The sequence below is a fragment of the Morone saxatilis genome, unplaced genomic scaffold (genome assembly GCF_004916995.1).
Source record: "Morone saxatilis isolate NCDOM2014 unplaced genomic scaffold, NCSU_SB_2.0 Contig18, whole genome shotgun sequence".
NCBI classification, from domain to species: domain Eukaryota; kingdom Metazoa; phylum Chordata; class Actinopteri; family Moronidae; genus Morone; species Morone saxatilis.
Genome location: NW_023339740.1, coordinates 22,569,787 through 22,590,810, shown reverse-complemented (window position 1 = coordinate 22,590,810; position 21,024 = coordinate 22,569,787). Strand labels below are relative to the sequence as shown.

Genomic DNA, 21,024 nt, shown 5'->3' with positions numbered 1-21,024 from the left:
GTTAAGGCTTTTGGGGATACTGGGGTGGGAGGGAGGGGTTGGTTGCTCACAGTGGGCTGAAAGTAGATGGCGCAAGACGAAGCAAAGGAGCCAGAGGAGTGCAGGAGGAGACAGTGGAAGCGTGGGTCGGCCCCTGAGACATGTACTGAGTGGATGTGGAATGACAGCACAAGCCCAATTAGTCTTAGATGCCAGGGCTGCTACAGGGAGGTCGGTGCAAGTGATCAAGCCATTCATGCATTCAAGCACTCACCCACAGGCATTCTATGCCAACAGCCTGGGTAGTTACTACAGTCTATCACTGCTTCTGCTGGACTCCTGATCGCTCTCATACTGCTGCCTCTGCTCTGCCCCCTCTTCCTTCTTTCCTTCCTTCCTCTTTCTTTCCTGAAATGTGCTGCTTCGCCCCATCCCGTTTCTTTCTCTTATTCCCCCCCCTCACTGATCTTCAGTTGCATCTGTTATCGGCCTCTCCTTTTTCTTACACGTTCACACTCGCTAACAGACTCTCTTAAGCACGTTAACACACTCTACTTGAAAGCCAGTGCCACTCCCTCTGTCCTCTTCACCCTCCCACTTGTTTCCCATCCCCAGAGCTTGAATATTACCTCATCCCACTCAGAGGCAAAGGAAGGCATGCGCTCTATGGACGGCTGCCCAGAGCTGCAGTTAGACACGGATCCACTGCGGCCAGCCAGACCTCCATCCTCCTCCCCGAGTGGTGACGCCAACAAGTCAGAGTCCGACTTGGACAAGCTTCGAATCAGCCCCAAGTCTGTAGGTCTTACTTTGACCGCTGCCACCGATGCAGACTCAGCTGAAACTTCACTGGAGTCGTTAATGTCAGCCTTTGGATTCTGGATCACCTTGGCCGGATTGGCATCCAGAGTGCACTCTGCCATTGTCTTGGGGCTGCCGAGCGCAGCTCAGGGTCCTCAGTTTCCTGCAGTATTCTTAGTCAGTCCAGAGTGTCATCCAGGATCTTTGTGGAGCTTTTTAACTTCTAGTTGTGGAAAGCCAGTCTATGATAGTACTGAAAGATACAGATTAATAAAATATAAGTACTGTAGACTTGACAAATCTGCCTGTGCACCCACTCCAACTCATACAAAGTGCTTCTTTTTGGGAGGGAAAGGGCAGCATGTGAGTGAGAGACTTGTTGTGCACAGAAACAATAATCAGGGTCCACCCACAAGTTGTATCCTGTTGCCCTCCCCTTACTTGACTGACCGCCTCAGAGAGAACTCTCCTTCATCCTGTGAACTAACTGTGACTTTTTTTTTTTACTTTCTCCTTTTCACATAGTCTGCTTTTCTTATCAGGTCTAATGTGGTGATATAATTCTTAAAAGAGACGATTCCCAGTAGAATCTGAAAACCATTATTAGATTGATAAAGAAGCACATGAGTGTGTGTGCTTTTATGTGACACACACACAAGCGCATACCACTATTCAAATTCGATATGTATCTAGATGTCTAGAACTCAGCTATAATAAAAAAAGTTCTGTATCCGCTTACCCGCTGACTTGTATCCCTGGTTCTTTTTCCTGCTCCCTGTTTTTGTGTCCGTCCTATTCTGAGGTTGTTTCCAGACTCTTCAGGAGGATTGGCTCTGTCCCGTACTGAGGATCAGAGGACGGGAGGATCCCAAAGCTTGGCCTTATTCAGACTGACAGCTGGGGTAATCAGGTTACTGACGCACTGGGTGGCTGCTCCATTTTAAAGAAAGGAGAGTCGGGATTCCTCCTTTTCTGTCTGTGTGTGTCTAAGAGTGTGGGTGCAGGAGACTGAGGTTACTGAGTTGAGCTGAGTTTGAAGTGTAGCAGAAAATTTAAGATGTTCCTCTGGATACTTCTCTGATTTTTCATCTGTAAATTCTGCCTGACCAGGAGCTTCACCTCTAATAGACTTTCATGCACATATTTTACAGTCACAACTCCAGGCTAGGCCAAAGTGGTAACACTTTCACATCAGCAAAACTGTTATTTTGATGCCAAAATCATTACATTACATTGATTTTCTCTAGTTTTCTGTGATATATTCGAAGGAAAATAGCCACTGATATAATTTACCAAACCATGAATGCCATAAAGTGTTTTTATTGTGTTCTTTGATTTGGATATATATGGGAAATATATGGGGGATCTGCAGAGAGAGAGAAATAGGAAATGAAGATATGGGAAGAATGTAGAAAAGATCTCACACACTCTGTGCTATTCATGACTCCTCTCAAAGGGATTTGATGCTGACAAAAGGGTCTCTTGTGAGGCATCCTTAGTATTCACAGGCAACCGTAGCCTCTGTGCCCTGTGCCCTCAATCAGCCAAGCTCTTTGCATGCTCACCTCTTCCCTATGGGCAGCGCTTGTATGTGCATGACAGAAAAGATAACATCCTTCGCTCGCCAAGGAGGGTTCACACAGCCACACACTGCTTAGCTGGCACTAACAAAAGCCACATCTAATGAAGCACGTTGAATTGCACATCTAATGATCTCTATGACTGTGATGAGGATGAAACAGTTATCCACATCTTCTGTGCCATTTTAAACAATAGAGGCTCCGGAATACAACATGTTTCAAGATAATGATGTCTTCACGGCATATTAGAGCGACTAAAATAAAACATGCATCCCCTCCTTCTGCTGGCTGGCTGCTGAGCCTCGGGCTAAAGACAGTGGTGACTCATGAACACTCTTCTCAAACAAAGACATGCACACTGTGCAAGTCACAGAGAGACAGAGCGTACAGTAAACACACACACACACACTGGAGTGCAATGTTTTCATGTGCACAGTGTTTGTGTCTGTGCGTATGGGTTGTTTGCTCTTAAATTGTCTGTGTTCCCTGACACACGGATGACTTTTCAGGATTCTTGTGAGTGTTTGTGATGTTCTTTCCACCTGCTGTATGTGTACCCAGGTCCACGGTTGACATTTTTAATAACACTGCGCAAGTTTTCAAACCACTTTTCTCACCACTCCAGCCTATAAATCATTATCCTTCTCTGCAATTTGGTGCCCTGCAGCTCCCACTTGATCAGGTGGCATTACGGAGAAAGAGAATGAGGCCACTGGGTAAAGATCTAATAAAGTTAATCAACCTAGGAAGCTATTACCTTCAGATGGGCTGTTTGGCTTCAAAACAAATCTGCAAATAGGCAACAAAACTCCATATGAGCCTCTCATGAACAACATAAAATGTGCTGTACAATTCTCTGTTTGTCTGGGAATCTACAGACCTAAATCACAGTCATATGCTTTATTCTCTAAAATCCCATAGTACTTTGTTTGGCTTGTGTTTTTCTCCTTGGAGGATTCAAGAGGACATTAACCCGAGAGTCACAAACAAGAATGCTCTGATGCTAACCTTTAAGGTCATCTGTTCCCCAAGGCAGCAGGGATGCCATTCATCCAAACTTTCATTTCAGAGCCCCGAAATGTGTGAATTCACACTGGTTATGGATTGGATAAGCAGAAAAAAATAATAATGTACTAGATCAAGTTATGCTTTGAAGACAAAAAAAAGGTCATTCACAGGCCAACATAATATACAGCATATAGACTTTTGAAATAACCCCCAAACAAATTCAATATACAGGCAGTAAAAACTAGTAAAAACAAGTTATTTTTACATTATTTTGGAGCTATCAGGCACAGGTGTTTCACTTTGAAATGACATTCTTCAAATATTACTTCATTGTAAAAAGATGTTTCAAAGTCGAGGGATGAAATAAATCACTACAACAGAGTCAACAGCAAAACTACCTGCTGGTGGCTCAGAATGGCTAAAGATGTGGATCCTGTGAAAGTTTTCCAACAGACACGAGCAGAGCTGACCCCTCAGCAGGGAAATGTGAGGGCAAGTGTGCATGGCTGAGTGAAGACGTAGGGCCGGATATCCATCAGTGTTAGAGAGGGGGAGCGAGACAGAGACACTGGAGGGTAGAGATACAATCTTTTCTCAGCCTCTAACTGGGTTTAGTTGGTAATCTAGCTGGGTTATTTTGTGAATTTCCTCAAATACCCTCTTATCAGCATCTGCAACATGTGCAGGTTATGGGAAAATGGACATAAGGTTCCCCACCATGAAAACATCTGGCAATTCTCTGCTTGTGTACAGTGGCTCACTGGTATTTTAACCATGCTTGTGGCATGGCTCTGGCAATGTTGGTCGATTGGTTTTAGTTAGATATCTCAACAACTGTTTTGCTTTGAATTTTGGTACAGCATTCATGGTTTCCAGACGATTCATCCTGATGACTCGGATCTCCTGACATTTATCAGCAGGTTAAGGTTTTCACTTATTCGTGGAATTAACTGAATGACTCTGAGATGGATAGGCACAAAATTTTATACAGACATTCATATTCCTGAAATGAGGAATTCTAATGACTATGATAATCACCTGTGCCTACTGAAAGTACAGCCTCGAAGAGCTGCTAACATGCTGTATGTTTAGTTGCAATTGTCCCATGAAAGGAGGGATGGAAATCTGAATCTGAAGGCTCAAAGAAAAGGTGATTGCAGGCAGATGCCTTTGAACAAGATGCATTGTTGTGACCATGAGAGAGAGAGAGAGCAATCAATCATGAGCGGGACATTCCAGCATTGCTGCCATAAATTCTCAAGTTCAAAAACTGGTTATCAGTGATGTTATTACAGCATTTATACTGCATCCTTTCCAAAATGAAAATATTTTTTGGTCTGGGGTGATAAGGGATTGCTCATTCTTTTCTATCACGCTGCGTGGCATGATGTGCCACAACAACCGCTGCCGGCCACATAAGGATGAAGATACATCTATCAGATAAATTCAGCATGCTGGAAAGATCGGAATCAAAATGCACCCGTGGAAACCAACTGTAGTTCCTTCATTTGTATGTAAGATGACAAATAATAGATATTCTGTGTGTTCACCTGCATGTGTATTCATGTATGCATACATGCACGTGTGTGTGCACATGTATGCGTATGTATGCATGGAGGGGTAAATGTTTGTGTTGGAGCCAGAGTCACGCAGAGCTTCCTGTGTTAGGTTAATGCTCTCTGTGCTGCTCTCAGTGCGAACAATGGGCACAGCTCCATGTTTCTGAATTTCCCATCAGGGGGGTGATGATGACAATGGCCACTGACAGATTAAACACATTCCCTGCTTTATTGCAGTTGGCTCAGAAAATGATGGTAAAAAAAACACCAACACTTTTTCAATTTAATCTACTAACCAGCAACCCACTGCGTCGTATCAAAGGTGCATCGGGAGAAAATGAAGGAGGGGATTCAGAGGGAAGAGAGGACAAAGGGAATAAGTGAAGACGCAGTGAGCCACAGAGGGATGAGAAGGCAGGTAAATGGTCGGACACAGCTCCCCCCTAATCTGACGTCAAAGTGTGGGGGAGCAGGTTTCAGAAGCTATTCAACCATCCGACAAGCACTTCTGATGGAGTACTCGGGCTCCTTAATTAATCAACAGATAATGCTGACGGTTCACAGCCAGGTCACTTTCAATGTAACACCACATTAATAGCTGCCCTTGACAAGCTCCATATCCAGAGAGTACTGGAGATGTATGTTTTAATGATAGTAATGATATTGGCAGTCATGAATCAATCAGACATGCTCAATATATTCAGCTGAGAGTCAAGAAATTTATTCTCAAGGAAGTTATATAGTGTAAGACAATCCACTTTCATTATTAGACGGCTCACACAGCACTTTAAGATAGATTAAGAACACACATTGAGAATAAAGACATTAATCACTTTTGATAGTTGAGGGAAAATCCATTTATAAAGGAAGAGTTTGCACAGTGCAAAATACTATAGGAATGTCTATTCTGCTGTCACGTTGCATTTCTTGTTTCACAAACCCTGCCTACTGTCTCAAATCTCTTCAAAAAGTCATTATTTTATGTGCAAAAGTTTATTGGCTCAATCTGCCCTCATCTTTAGATACACAGTGCTTAGCCAAAGGCTTTTAGCCTTTTTAACTTTTGAACATCAAAGAATTTTAGAGAGTACGAATCTTTCCCGTCCTTAAAAATAGACTCTGTGACTATATTGAGCACATTTTTAGAAGCAACTTTACTTGTTGCTGGAGTAAAAGGCAAGATAGCACTCTATTCAGTCCTAGCTTTCTGTCATGACTAACTCAGATTTAAAAGGTGACATTACAGGAGAATTTTGTTTTTAACCTAGATTCACCTGCTCATTCTTATTTTTAGAAAGAGAAAATGTTCTCATTGTTTTGTGTAGCTGAGATATGTTATTTCTTTGTCTTGGAAATCTCAGTCAGTAATAGCTGCAAATGCAAAAATGAACAACTCCTCGGAGAAGCATGACTTGACAACATGACCGCTCCAAAGTCAGTAAAAAGTCAGTACATTCTCAGTAAGTGAAAAAAAATGTTTTGGGTTTTGTTTTAAGGGCTTTGAATATTTTAATTTAGTAGAGGTTTGACTAACTCAAATCTCTGGCAAAAGAGAGAAGTTAGCAAAGAAAGAACAATACCCAACGGTAGAAAGTAGTTTCTCGCACACTTAGATAAAGACAGGTTTTGCTCATTTCTAACAAGAGCTGTGTCCTTGTATTAAACAGCATTACATGCACGAATGAGATAGTAACAGATGATGGGTTTTTCAATGCCACCATGGGCGCATATTGACCTGCAGAATGGAACAACAGAGATTTCTGTAGGGGAGATAAGCAGAGAAACACTTAATTGCAAAGACAACTTCCCGATAGAAATTTGGGATACTTGAGGCACTTTCCTGAATACCTCTGAGGCTGGAAAATAAGTGATTTGTGAAACTTCTCCTACCTTTCTCTGTATTCTGGTAATCTTCCACAATCATTATGGGTAAAACTGCAGCTTTTGCACCTTCATTCTGGATTCTGGATTCATCACAGTGTGTTTCTGTACACTGAGTGGAAAAGGCTGAACTGAAGGGTTATGAGATTGTTCACGCTGCTCGTGATGAGAAGAAAGACAAGCGTGTGAGCAGGAGCGAGGGCTCCATCCTTTTTGAACTACATTTTGTCATTTCCAGCGTTTTGACTCAGAGTACAAAAGCAACGACAATGAAAGGGTTTCAGGTTTGCAGGCTGGCTGGCAAACATAACAGATATAAAGGTTATAACCTTCATTTTTTAACACTTGGTTGATTATTATAGAGAAAAAATGTCGATACTGCACTCTGCCTTTGGGTAATTTTCACAAAATGCAGTATCTACCAACAGAATTTGCATTTAGCTCTCATTTAAAAGTTTTTTAGGAGAATACATATGTTTTTTGAGCTGAAAACTGATTGAACTTTGATGAAACACATCCATGCTGGTGTTAAAATGGACTTTAGTGACATTATTACTAAATTTGTGTTTGAGTTAAAAATGGCTCAACAAGACAAAACAAATGCAAACTGTCAACTCTACGTCACAACATTTATATAAAAAGACAGTGTTAACGCAACGCGCCTTCCTCATGCCTCTGCTTTGAGTGGGAGTCTGTGAAACCGCTGCGCTAAATAACAGGAGTTTATGCACAATTTTGCTACCCGTCTACTTAGTATTTTTCCAGTATGTAACATTTAAGATGCTCTATTGGCAGATATTGAATATAATATTCATATGTACGTTTAAAATACTGTATAATCACCTGAAAAGAAGAATGATTGTGTTGTCGTTACTCTAGAATGAGCCAGTTCTATCTACAGGCGCCGCGGGTCGCCTTCCATTGAGGCCAGGACCTATCACGTTTTTCATGTTTTTCGTGTGTTTCGTGGCCACCATAGTTTCTTCCTTGTGCTTGGAAAGGGAAACTAAATCCTACCTTTAAATCCTACACACTGGATCTCGTGTGATTTAAAGGTAGTTTCATTTGAAGTTAGTTTAGGTTCTAGGCCTTTGGGAAAATGTAGTTTTAGCTTTAGTTAAAGCTAGTGTTCACTAGATATATCCAGAGTAAAGTTGGGCTTAGTTTTGAGCTCAGTTTTGAAATTTTACTTCTTATGTTTTCACAGAAATTTTGAACTTTTGAACAAATATGTGGTTGCTTTCTGGTTTTATAGGGCTCACAACATAATATATCAAACAATGTTTCTAATAAGCATAGTAAGATTGGTGGTATTAGGAGTAGTCCTTGATTTAGTGAAATAATAATGTTTCCAATTTAAAACAATCAACTGTGTGTGCATTTTGTTTTAGAAATCAAACAAAACTGGGTCAAGGAACAAGTTCAACAAATGAAGAAAGGATATATGAAACAACCCACAATGATTCAGAGTAAAGTGGAACAACATTACATCATGAACACAGGAGCAGAATGAGCTTTAGACAAAAAAAAAAGCAAGAAAATAATCTTTGTGATGGCCAGGGACACTCTTAAGAGGCAGACATTTGCAACTAATTTCATATGCATGTATGGATGAGAACCATATGTTTGAGGTGATGAGGACCCTGATAAAAAATTCAAGTCCTTTAGTTGGAGGTGAGGTTATATGAAAAATTCATCAAGTCAAGTTATTCCAATTTTAGAGAGAGTCAGAATTTGGGAAAACAAATGAAAACAGAATATAACAATCTCATGTGTGCTTGAGTTTTTCATTCACTTTTAAAATGAGCCTACCTTTCATGGTGCCTGGATGTGGTGATTGTGGTAAAAAAAAAATCAATAATTTAACAAGGAATTCATTTGTAATGTCTGGATTACCATATTGGTACGTATGAATATTACATCAGCTATATTAAATTAGTAGGTAGACAGAACCATGTGTTTTTTGTGTGAATAACATATAGGTGGGTTTTAGAGAATTTTTATTTTAAAATCCATTAAAAATTAATGTATTACTCTGACATAACGGTAACACACTTTTATGTCTTATTTCACACCAATATTTATAGTCGTGTCAGTAAATAGTTGTATAAATTGTTTGCCTTTCCTTTTGACTTTATGAAACTCAGCTGTGAAGTACAAAATACTTTGGATGCAAATGCTGACAGATGAATATTTAACATGGTTATTTATAAAACATGGCAATGCACAGCGCAGTGGAGCAGGTGAAGGAGAATCACTGTCAGTGTCCACAGAGCGTACAGCTGGCCGGTGGCAGGCCGCCACGGGGCAGGCTGAAGACAGCTTATACTCAAGTAGGGCAGCTAACAATGTTACATGCGCTCAAAATGTTCACCCAATAACAGCAGGAAGTGACTAATTCTTACAGTCACATTTAGACTTTTAGCTGATGGCATGTTGTTATCTTGCTCAAGGACACTTTGGCAGCACACATAGGCGGTTGGTATAGTGTACTTTTTATGGCAGTACAGTAAAGCTAACTCTTCATCTGCCGCCCCAGTATGCTACATTTTGCCGACAGTAAATCAATCCTGGAGGGAGAAGAAATGATAATTCCATCTTTCTTCCTGGTCACTTACAAGGCCCACTAATCAAATTAGCCTTGATTTAATCTAATTTGATGTCATTCATTTGCTAACCAGCCAGGCGTTGCATTTCAACATCTCACAGGAAGAGAATAACTCATCTGGGATCAAGAAGGGAGGGTTTGATTTTAAGTGATGCAAAGTACAAAAATAAAGGTTTGTGAAAATACATATAAAGCTTCCACGTGTACTCATGTGTTTTATGCAGCAGGTTAGTGAGAGATTAGATGCTTCGCTTTGTTTTCTCAGATACTATGTTGTACTACATCTGTATCAGCCCGCAGGCCCATGGGAGCCCCTGCTGGTCAACACAACCACTGTTTGAAACAAGCAGATTCAAGAGGCTCTCCCTAAGGCCAAGGAAAATGGATATTGATCTGGAGCCATGACTAAATGGATTAAATTACAGAGTAGTGTTGGTAGCAGGGCAGCAGAGAGAACGAGGCGAGAGGGAGGAAGAGGGAATAGAAAGGAGGGAGAGACAAAACGAAAGGAGAAAATTAGTCCTTCCTTACAGACTCCTTTCTTTTTCTCTGATTCCTTTCATCAATAGCCCACCCAGCAGCCCTGTGCAATCATACCATACTCTCAAGCATCATCCTGGTCTTTATGCAGTTATGAGCCAACTAGCTTTAGAGAAATCGGCAGTCTGGGGATTAACACTTTCCATTCAACCAAGGCTGTTGAGTGGTAGGAATGCCAACTGCACGCTGGGAGAAAAATAACATGCATCATCATGAATACAGAACCCAAACAATGCTTCAGGGAGCGTAAATCTGGGAGGATTGGGTTGGCTGTCGGCCGCAGTCAAACCTGTGAATCAATCTTCGTGGCCTTGCTGATGGACCCGGGGGCTGCAGAGGATCGCTCTCTAAGTGCCTCTCCAGTGAGGCCTGAGAGTTGATATTCAAGGTTCACTTGTATGACAGGAATATCAAAGAGGTGAGTGTGAACTGCACTGTAAAAATGCAAACGTGAAGTTCATTCCAATTTTAAATCTGGAAATTTAGGCAATTTGTGAAAGTTGGCACACTAAATCAGTAGTTCCTCACTGTTGACTGACAGCAAGAACTTCCTGGTTAAAGTATTTTTACATTTTCATATAAACACTGACACAAGCTTTGTTTGCCATAATCTTTCCTCCTGTTCATTCTAACCATTCCAAACAAGTGATAGAGGACAAAATCATCTGCAGATGAGGCTTAACTAACAAATCAAATGGGCAGAGAGATAGTTACACAAAGAGGGAATTTAAAAACAACCCTTGTTGACCAAAGTGCTGGACAGACCAGAGCAGGTAGAGGAAACCATAATCAAGAGAAACACAATTAAAAAGAAATACAGACATTAAAAAAATCTATTCCTACAGCACATATGTACAGATAAACAAACATATAGGCACCAGACAGAAAAACAATCACCCACATCAGGAGGATTCAAACACTAGAGAATAAAAGTAGGTTTTGAGTCTGGACCTAAAAGAGTCAATGGAGAGGGAAGGTCTGATCTGAGGGGGGATGCTGTTCAACAGGGTCAGCAACAGCAAAGGCGTGATCACCCTTGAGCTTGAGTTTGGGTCAGCCAGGAGCCAGGACCTGAATGTAGAATAAGGGGTTAGGAGGTCTGCAATATAGGGAGTAGGGGGCCAGTCCATGAAGGGATTTATAGACAAACAGGATAACCTTAAAATCAGTTCTGAATCGTACTGGCAGCCAGTAGAGAAAGGTCAGTAAGATGGTCCCTCTAACGAGTACCTGTCAGGAGCCTGGCTGCAGCGTTCTGGACCAGCTGCAGGCGGGACAGGGATGATTGAGTAATTCAAGTGTACAGGGAGTTGCAGTAGTCCAGGTGGGAGGATATAAAGGTGTGGATGACTTTCTAGAGATCTTTGAAAATATAAAAAATGGCTACATTTTCAGCAATAGTGCAACGTTTTAGGTATACACTGCTCATTCTAAGGTAACAGGAACACCACAAATCTTATATTCAGGTGATTATACACTAATGAAAACATACCTATGAAATATTATATTCCATTTCTGCCAATAATCCTCCTCAATGTTACACACTGGACCTTGAAGACTGAAATTTATCAGGACTCACTTGCTTTTAGACGAGCTCGGTTTGTTGGCCCAACTTCAGTTTTTTTTTTTTTAAATGCAGCTGAAAGTTTTATTATATAAGCCTTAACAGCTTGTGATCCTCATTTACACTAGAATATGATTAAGTGTTTTTACAGTATAGCTAATAGCAATATGAAGGGATTGTTCCCAAAAGGTCACCTCCCCCGCTATTGTTGAAAATATACCGTTTTTTCTCATCTAACATTCAAAGTATCTGATCAGGCATGGTTCATGAGAAGTTATTATAATACATATTTAGCATGATCAAGGCTTATTGCCTCAACTCCTGAGCTCTAATCATAAACACTTTTCCCCACTCCACTTCATTCCCTTCAGGGCAAAGCTCCACTTCATGGACTAGATTGAATATTCATAAAGACTCCGATTGCAGATGACACACGGGCATCCAACTATGCTCGACATATGCATAAAATGTGCATTAACATGGTTTTATTCCTGTCTCACTGATGTGGAGAGTGGATGTTTATAGGACACTTAATGGAATCCATGCCTCAGAGTGGCCATCAGATTGCATGTAATCTACCAAAGTCCCTTTGAAGATCACAATTTACAGCATGCATGACTGACAGCTATCAAAAGTTATCTGATGTGGTGCACAGAGCTATAGTAGCTGTTACGGTGCTTATCCCTCCAGTCTGCAAGTATAGAAATTGGCAAACACAGCGTGAAGCATATGGCTATTGCCCCTAACAAATTTGTTTCTTTTTTATAGGTGGCCTAGAAATTTCCTAAACCATAAAGCCACAGAAATTTCCTCTGGGAGTGTGAGATACAAAGACATTTGACAGTCCATGGAAGCACATAATCAGTCATTGCACATCATTCCAGTGTCTTGGTCCTAATTGCAAATCATTATAACTCTCTAGCTCCATCTGTTGGGGCATTTTCATAATTATAGACAGATGTTTGTGATTGTGGATCCAGGAGTCACACTCGAGCTAGAGGAGAGTTCTTGCAAGGCATCGTAGACACAAATGTCAGCTGAGATAATGATTCACTAGCAGCCACAGATTCTTATGTAAGAGCTGTAATTCTTCAAACATGCTCGACTGAATAAACTAATGAGGGCTGGGTCAGCTTTCTCATTTGTATACTGAAACAATATATTACACATCTGTCTGTTTTCTTCATCTGCTTGGTAGTATTCAGGGACTCAAGAGGGCGATGCTTATCCCACAATGGCAGTGGAGAGGACGCAGCGTTCACCCTGATCAGGTCACCAGTCTATCACAGGGCTGAGGCACTTGACGAACACATTCACACCTTCAGGCAGAGAGAACATGTCAAATTCACTCAGGAAAAGCCCAGGTGGCTGGGAAGGGTTCAGATCAAGGACCTTTTTGCTGTCAAGGAGCAATGCAAACTTCAAGTGCTTCATTCATGTTTGGCAACTTTTTTAAATGCCAGGGAAAAAATAAAGGGCCTAATGTTTAAGTTTGTTTTTTATCCAATATGTGAATAGATGAAACAAAAATTCAGGCTAAATAGACAATTCTGCAGACAATATGTTAATGTTTTTTATTTGTTTTGATCAAGATTCAACTTATTTTCTTTCTTGGAGCAAAACCAAAACATTTCTTTTGAGTGGCCTTTTGGCAAGTTTAAGATAAAAATATTTTTAACTAGTGCTGCAACAATTAATCAACTGACAAAACAAATAATCAGCACCTATTTTAATAATTGAATAATCCTTTTAGTCCCTTTTAGACAAAGATGCAAAAACCTGGTTGTTCTAGCCTCTCAAATGTGAGAACCTCCTTTGTCATGCAGGATAATAAACTGAATTAGTTGGAAGACATTTGAAGGCATCATCTTGGGCTGTAGGAAATTCATTAATGAATATTAAAGGCATTTTAAACTATTGTTAAAATCAGCAGATTCATTACTAATTAAAAGAATCCTTAGTCGCAGCCCTATTTTGAACATATTGCATACTTTGTCAGCAGCTCAAAAACTGCAGAGCTGCCAACTAGAAGATTTAATTTCCAAAACTCAGCTGTTAAATCTTAACAGGATCCACAAATCAACGTGTCAGCAGATACATACTGATATAATATTACCATATAAAGTTGATATACCGAACCTGAAAGCCCACAATTACCTTAAACATCCAGGAAATATGAAGCGAAATTAGCATTAAACTGAGTCATGTTCTGGCCACCCGATGAATGAGAGTCCTATTCATCTCCTGAGGTAAACAGCTCTTTAGCCGATAAATACTCCACCATGTTCACCAACTAGTCCCTCACTTTGTCTGTTTGGTGCTGAACTGGTAGTGTGAAGTGGAGTTTTTGGAACTTTTTCACTAAAAACAGCGTTAAGTGTCAGGAAACGATGCAGATGAGAGCACAGAGTGAACTAAAACAATGCTGAACTGACGTTGAAATGCTCCGTAGAGTTGTGTCATTATGTGTGGGTTTATCACTACTTTGTCATGTATATGCTAATGTTTAAATAATTTAAAGCTGCTTTAGGTGACGTTACTAAGGTCAGCAGATTAGCAGTGTTAAACTATGTTACCGTTTCCCCATTGTAAAAGAAAATAGTGAAATTCTGCAGACTCTCTAAACTAGAAAAAAAAAAATGGCCTCTGATTATTGCTCTTCTCTGGACTGTTGGACAATATAGACTGTGCTTGATTGACATCTCCATCTCCTGTTATCAGACCTTTCTCACAGCAGCCATTTTGACGTGAAAAAGTAGGCTAAACAAAGACGTTACCAACGGCACTAATTAAGGTTCTATTTAGTGAAGCAGAGCCTTTCCAGTTTCTAACAGGCACGAAAGCAACAGCCTGACTGTTTGACCTGAATGGGACAGAACCAAATTCATATAATTGGTAACACACGTGTTTACACTATTTCATGTCATCATGGCTGCTGCGAAAAAAGCCTGTAGGACAACTTACCCTGCTATCATTCTTATCGGCACATCACATAATTCAAAGGATAGGTCCAAAGAGCCTCAACCTAACTAGAGGTTGAATCAGCCATAGTATTTGAAAAGACCCGTGTGAGTGCAGGAATATGAACCACAATCTAAAACAAACCAGCTTGAAATCACTGTTTTATTTATCAAAGCAATGCAATGAAATACAACAAAACATGTAAAACCTAGAACAAAGCAAAAAACATAGTAACAAATATTGTCAAATCAAAAACGCTCTTTAAATGCGCGTTAAACAGCTTGTCAAAGTGAGACCAGATATTTCAACACAAGAGAGGATGTTTAATCAAAAAACAAAAAAGTCTTTAAAAGGATCTAAAAAATGAATTCTTACGGAGGTGAGGATTAGTAATAAATACTACGTTCCCGGCAGAAAACAAAGTAATTGTTCAAAAATGACATAATCGGGGACTTCGGCTTCAAGGTTCGAAGAGATTGAACATCTGAGATATTTAAAAAGTGGCGTTGATAAATCCAGGCGTTAAACCAAGTGTCCTCACTAGACAGTGTCTGTTCGTGGCAGCAACAAAGAACGGAGAGAATCCACTCGCTCTTATCTGTCTGGTCGCATCATGCCCGGCCTGACTGGCATCATCATCGGTCGAGGGTGACGCATCATGTGTGGCGGTCCTGGCATCATCTGCATGGGTCCTCCCATCGGCGGCCTCATGCCTCCTAAATGTCACAACGAAGGGGATACGCAGCTTTAGGTGGTGATTTATGACAACGGCTTTACGTAAAGAATCACGTAAGTGCATTAAGACTCATTCAGAATAACTTTGTTAAGATCCTACTCTTTGAATCGGATATTAAATGTGATTTAGCTTTGAAATATATTTCTCTTTTCTCTGTGCAAACTCAGCCTACAGTACATTAGAAACCCTGTGTGTGGCCAACAGTCTGCTCTCTATATTGTGAGCCAATGGCTGACTTGAATTGCTGAAAACTTGTCTGATGTGAGGTGATGGCAAAAGCTTCTTTCTTGTCTGAAATATCTTGAACTGCCAAACACATTCAGTCTCTGCAAACACTTCAAAATCCTTCCAGTTCTTTTTAAGAAGTCATTATCCGGCAGTACAGCAGAGCTCTTCTTCACAAACAGTCATAATTTACCGGCTGCTGTAGATATAGTACAGACACATTTGGCCCCGGTTTCATTCCCCCTTGTTTAATGATGCAGGGTTCATGATGAAGTGTCTCAGGTTCATTACAGGAAAGTATTCTGCACGTTAGCTCACGCTTTGAGTGTGCTTGCTCTTCTCACTACAGCCAATTTTTCACCACTGTTTACTAAAGTACCTCCTCTCACCGTAACAGCTCAAATCAAGTAGAATTTATTGTTTTACAAAAAAAAAAAAAAACTCTTTCCTATTAAAGCCTAGCCCATTAGAGTGTTTGTTAAAATAGCATTGTTGTAATGTATTTATCAACCACAACAACAAATGTAAATTTGATCATTAATAAGCTGTAGATGATGATCGATAGATGTATATATGATGAGATATGACCATCTACAGCATTTCCACAAGGCTTTTGAGAGAGTTCCACTCGCGGCTCTGGAAAAAAATTTACTTGACACCAAAGAGATCGCTGCAAGCTCGTTTTGCATTGCTCCTGGTGTGAACAGCTAGACTGACTGACGCAGGAGCCGAAATGAAAAGGGAGCCTTTATCTTTTCTGCATCTGGTAAACCCCGTTTGAAGTTTAAAACCACGCAGCTTGACTGTCAAACAAAACAACAGAGGTAGGTGATATGACTGAGGGGCTAAATCACAATTAAACATTTCCAAGAAAACAGATTATTTCCAGGATATTATATTAGTTTCTATTAGTGAAGGACTAGTCTCTAAATGTCCAGGTTTTCCATGAAATGAGGTATCCCTGTTGATGTCATGTTAAACAAATCAGAAAGAAGTGAAGCTTTGTTAAAGAAACATGTTCCTTACCAGGTCCACCAGGCATCATCCCGTGTGGTGGCGGCCCCATCATGGGCATCATAGGTGGACCTCCCATAGGGGGTGTCGGCAGCATGCCTGGGCGAGGAGGACCGCCTGTAAAATAAGCACCAAACGTCAGCGTACAGTCGACGTGAAGACAACGTTTACAGTAACTTCCGGGTAGAAAACCTCTGTGTAGCCTCAGACAAACGGGTGGATGCAAATCTTGACAGCTGATAAAACACACATCTGCCTAATAATATACCCACACAGCAACCTAACTTCTACAGATCACTTCACCACAGGGTCTATGTTATGGTTAGCTCAGCAAAATCCTGCAGAGCTGAAAGACGACACTCACCTGGGGGAGGACCACCCGGGAACGGCGTGGGAGGAATCTTCCCCTGTTGAAAGGCAGCCGCTGTTGGGAGAAAAGACGAAACATTAACACACACACACAAACGAGCACACGAATGTTCAGTGCGCCGTGTTGTCATTGCATTCACTCTTTATGTGGAGGGCAAACAAGAACACCACAAAGTGCACTGTGTGGGGTATTTCGAACATTTCTGCACTGTGCCGCAACATTAAAAAACAAACAAAACTAAGCTTAAGGACGTGTAGCCTACTCTCTTTTTGTTGCAAAGGAGAATTGAGTCTGTAACACGACTTCCTCCACAGTGGACAATACTACGCTCTAGCATCAAACTGGCTTTGCATCTCTTATGTGGATTAGTGGTTTGTAATCTTAGAGGGGGCCCCCGCCAAGTAAGCTGGTGTACATAGCGCACTATTTTAGCAAAGGGTTTGGATATCCCACACATGTGCGTATGAGCACGCCTTGTGTGAGATTCATAACAGGCTTTACTCAAACACTTACTTTATTGTCTTCGTCTAACCAGGATGTTAAATATTGAAAAGAAAACATGCTGTGAATTTAAGTGTGAACAGTTGACTGCACAGCCCCCAAACAATACATCATCAGTGATATATTACTGCCACTAGAGGTCACTTTCGTATTTAAGCTTAACTCTCTGAAGACATGAGCGGTAACCCAAAGGATGGATCATTTTAAAGCCACATTCAAGACACTAACACCCCCCAATGACTCGGTGTTGTACACTATGAAAACTCTCAGTCATCCAGGTAATAGGATATTGAGAACGTCAGCTGTCCTGGAGAACAGAAAGGTCGCCTTTTGAATCAGCGGCAAAATGGCTTAAAGAATTATGAGTGTTTGCTTTGTGCTTCCAGATTCACTCAGCCATGTTTTCGAGACACTTACTCGTTTTATCGATCAGACTCTGAGCCTGCTCCTCCATCCATTTCTGGTAGTAATCTTTCACATTTTCTTTGTGTTTTCGGCCACTGCAGTGGGTCTTCCTCACTGATGGCTAGTACACAAACAGAACAAATAAAAATAAGTGGATATTTAAACAGGCAGAATACAACAATGAAGGATTCCTTTCAACAATGTGATTTCGTACACAAAACACAACTTACCGAATCATGTGTAAGGTAGGTGTCACAGTAATCACAGTAAAACCTGTGGAAAGAAGAGAAAAATGAGGGTTAGTACAAATAAATCCAGAGCTGTAGACATGACTTGTTGCAAACCTTAGAGCTGGGACTTAAAATAACTTGTTAATGAGCTGTACAGAGCCAGATAGAAACTTCACAAAGCTAAAACATTGTCTTTTAGAGGTTTTACAAGCAGCAAAGTACAAATAACATTTTCTAAACGTATTTGTTTAGCCATCATGCCCATTTTACAAATGATTCCCTTAAATAAATGTTTAAATTGAACTGTGAAGGAGTCCTGTGGGGACTATAGTAACTTATGCACATAATATGCAGATGTTACAAAATGTCCTGCAAGACGATTCACTGTCCAACAGGACGTTTTTTTTTTTTTGAGGTGTCCAATACAAAATGCTCCTTGTTCTGCAGGACATATTTATATAAGTGAAGTCATTTTAACATATTTCACATAGGGTGAAATGATAAATGATAATAAAAAGTCTTATTTTGTCAGTATAATGCTCCTAATTTCGATCAACTTTATTTGCTATTCATTTATTTAATGATGCATTGTTCTGTGCAGTCTCGACGTCCACCTTGGAGGTAAATGATGTGTTAGATGGTGTTTTTTGATCAGTTAACAACAGCATAATCTGCTCTTATCCCTGAAAAACGAGTTCACATAGTAGAAAAACCTCGTTACTGAACCACAAGTCGGATCCGACGTTAAAGTTACCAACTAAAACACCTAAAACAAAAGAACCGCCTGAACGTGGAGCTCCACATGGGTGAGAAACATAGTCCTAAACACACTCAGACTTGTGCACTTTAAGAGATTCGTTGCTTTAATGTTAGTTTCACTGTGTTAGTCTTTTACTGGTCACTGTTACATTCACATCGAGGTTGAGTCCAGAAAGTAGACGCGGCCCAAACAATGCTCGCCGCGTTCGTCTGCAATTAAACGGGTCCGTTTCGGTGGTTTTCACGGTGTTTTTTTAAATTACAGGTCGTTGTTTAATATGAATACAGACGATGATTAAGTTTGCCGACAAGCTGCAATCAGAGAGAAGTGATTAATAGAGAAATATCTGGACTTACTTAGGCATGATCCCCAGCTATCACCGCCGAGAGCGCGATTCCGGTGTTCCAGATAAGTGTTCCGACCAGATGTAAGAGCTACCCACCGATAGTTCCGCCTTAAAGTAAAGGTTCTGTTTGTTCTGTACGCCTTTTATTCTCAATCATTCACAATAATTCATTCAGGAGTAAGCCACGGCAGTAAAAGATATTTGGAAATAAAATATGTTGTTATTATATTGTTAGATATTGCACTATTTGTTGAATTGAGAAGATATATATATTTTTAAACATTTTAGTGCCTGCTATTGATAAATTACCTAATCTAAGTTTTGTTTTTAATTCAAATTAAAGATCTTGATTTTTTTTTTTTGTGGTTTATTTAACACACACACATACACAAAATTACTCACTGCTAAAAAAAAAAGGTGAAGCATATTCCAATACTTCCATATAAAAAAATCTCAATTACATGTAAAACTTTGCAATAATAACTTTACTTTAGTGGAAATACAGGATCAGCAAAATGTAGTCAAAGTAAAACTATGTAAGCATTATTCTTTCCTTACAAGAACATTTACATAGTTAGGCAATATATAATTTATACACTTCATCATTGTGTGTCCACAGATACACATATCATAAACAAAAACACAATACTACTAGTACCTAGTGATTTACTTTCTTTGAAAGTAAAGGCTTATTTTTCAACCAAGCGAGGACAATTGAGATAGAATCAGATTTGTCTTTATAGTAGGACTGAAATTGGTGATTCCAACAGCAACACATGTCCAGTAAAATTGTGAGAAAGAGGTTAAAACACTTTACAAAGGAACTGTGTAGTTTTGTTGAATTTTTACTACAAATATGTTTAGGAGATTTTAGGAAGACAGTGAAGTGAAATGCTTCAGATTCAACCTTTTTGGCATGAAGACTCTAAAAATGTTATTATGTTGGCAATTTGAAATGTCGTATTTCATATATACAGCTTTAAAAAATGTGTTCTAATAATTCAATATGAGCATTACAAATATTACGACACATCTGCCTAAACCATCTGCCACTGAGCTGCAGAATAAGCAGCTTGGATTTCATTGATAAACTAAATGATTTTTATTTGAATCCTGGGATTACAGCTGTGACTTGGTAATGCATTAGCTCAGTGGTGTAGTGCTACCTCTATATAGGATACAGGCCCTGCGTTATAAACAGTGACTACTCTTGCATATTTAACAAAAAAGGGCCAGTAGTATTTGCACAGTCTGCTGCTTGACTTCAGGCAGTAAGGATAGTTATTAAATCAGCCACAGAAGAATCAATACTAGTCCACAGAAAGGGTGAGACAATCACATAATTCTGCATTTTGAGTGAAGTGTTTCATGACTTTGCCATCCTAGGACCAAAAACACACACACATCAGAAGGGATTGAGATGTGGGTATACCCAATGCTGAAGGAATAATAAATAGGTATACTCTGTATACTGTGCAATACAGTACTGCATAAAAGCTGAAGAAAATCTACATCTATAATACTGTTTTTATGATAATGATAATTATATATTTATGCATTTTTCCACTCATGGCAGCTCTGTCATGCCTTTGCCATCCTAGGTATAAAAAAACTCCATACACATCAGAGGGGATTCAGATGTGGCTATACCCAATGCTGACTCAAAACCACCACTGCCTTTCGTATATCTTAAAAAATAGAAAATAAAAAAAATAAAAAGCTAAAGAAAATAAAAAATCTATAAATCCAGTTCTCACGATTCAGTATCAGCATTAAATAATGTAATAATAAATAAATATAAATGACTGGATCCAATATTGAACTGGTGACATACCAGGACTCACTGATCAACCAATGAAAACGTGGCTGCAAATAGCAACAGATGACGTCGCCCGCCCACTACGTGATTGGCGAAGGTGACGCGCAGGGCTGTTGCAACGTCAAACATCGTCCCCG

The 21,024-nt window shown here is 40.0% G+C and overlaps 2 protein-coding genes across 5 annotated transcripts in view; both read right to left on the bottom strand.

Moving 5' to 3' along the window:
- The window catches only part of anks1ab (ankyrin repeat and sterile alpha motif domain containing 1Ab), a 40,254-nt gene extending 38,627 nt beyond the window's left edge, over positions 1–1,627 (bottom strand). For 3 of the 4 annotated variants that reach the window (XR_004796754.1, XM_035662867.1, XM_035662868.1), the window contains exon 1: positions 609–1,144. Coding sequence is in view for 2 of the 4 variants with exons in the window: in XM_035662867.1 (XP_035518760.1) it covers positions 609–902 (294 nt within the window). In the remaining 2 variants the exon portion in view is untranslated. Of the gene's footprint in view, positions 1–608; positions 1,145–1,519 lie in introns of those variants that run through there. The other variant, XR_004796755.1, reaches the window with a different exon arrangement.
- A 12,998-nt stretch (positions 1,628–14,625) lies between these two features.
- On the bottom strand, positions 14,626–19,168 carry snrpc (small nuclear ribonucleoprotein polypeptide C). The gene is made up of 6 exons (XM_035662809.1): positions 19,079–19,168; positions 17,963–18,005; positions 17,745–17,853; positions 16,821–16,880; positions 16,469–16,573; positions 14,626–15,197 (listed from the first exon to the last, which is right to left on the bottom strand). The coding sequence occupies exons 1-6, from the start codon at positions 19,084–19,086 to the stop codon at positions 15,076–15,078; spliced, it is 447 nt and encodes a 148-aa protein (XP_035518702.1). The 5' UTR covers positions 19,087–19,168; the 3' UTR covers positions 14,626–15,075.
- Between the last annotated feature and the right edge of the window lie 1,856 nt (positions 19,169–21,024).

Coding starts and splice junctions, on each gene's coding strand:
- snrpc (XM_035662809.1), bottom strand. Junction 16,574..16,820: donor CCCGGGTGGTCCTCCCCCAG/GTGAGTGTCGTC, acceptor CTTATTTTACAG/GCGGTCCTCCTCGCCCAGGC. Junction 15,198..16,468: donor GATGATGCCTGGTGGACCTG/GTAAGGAACATG, acceptor TGTGACATTTAG/GAGGCATGAGGCCGCCGATG.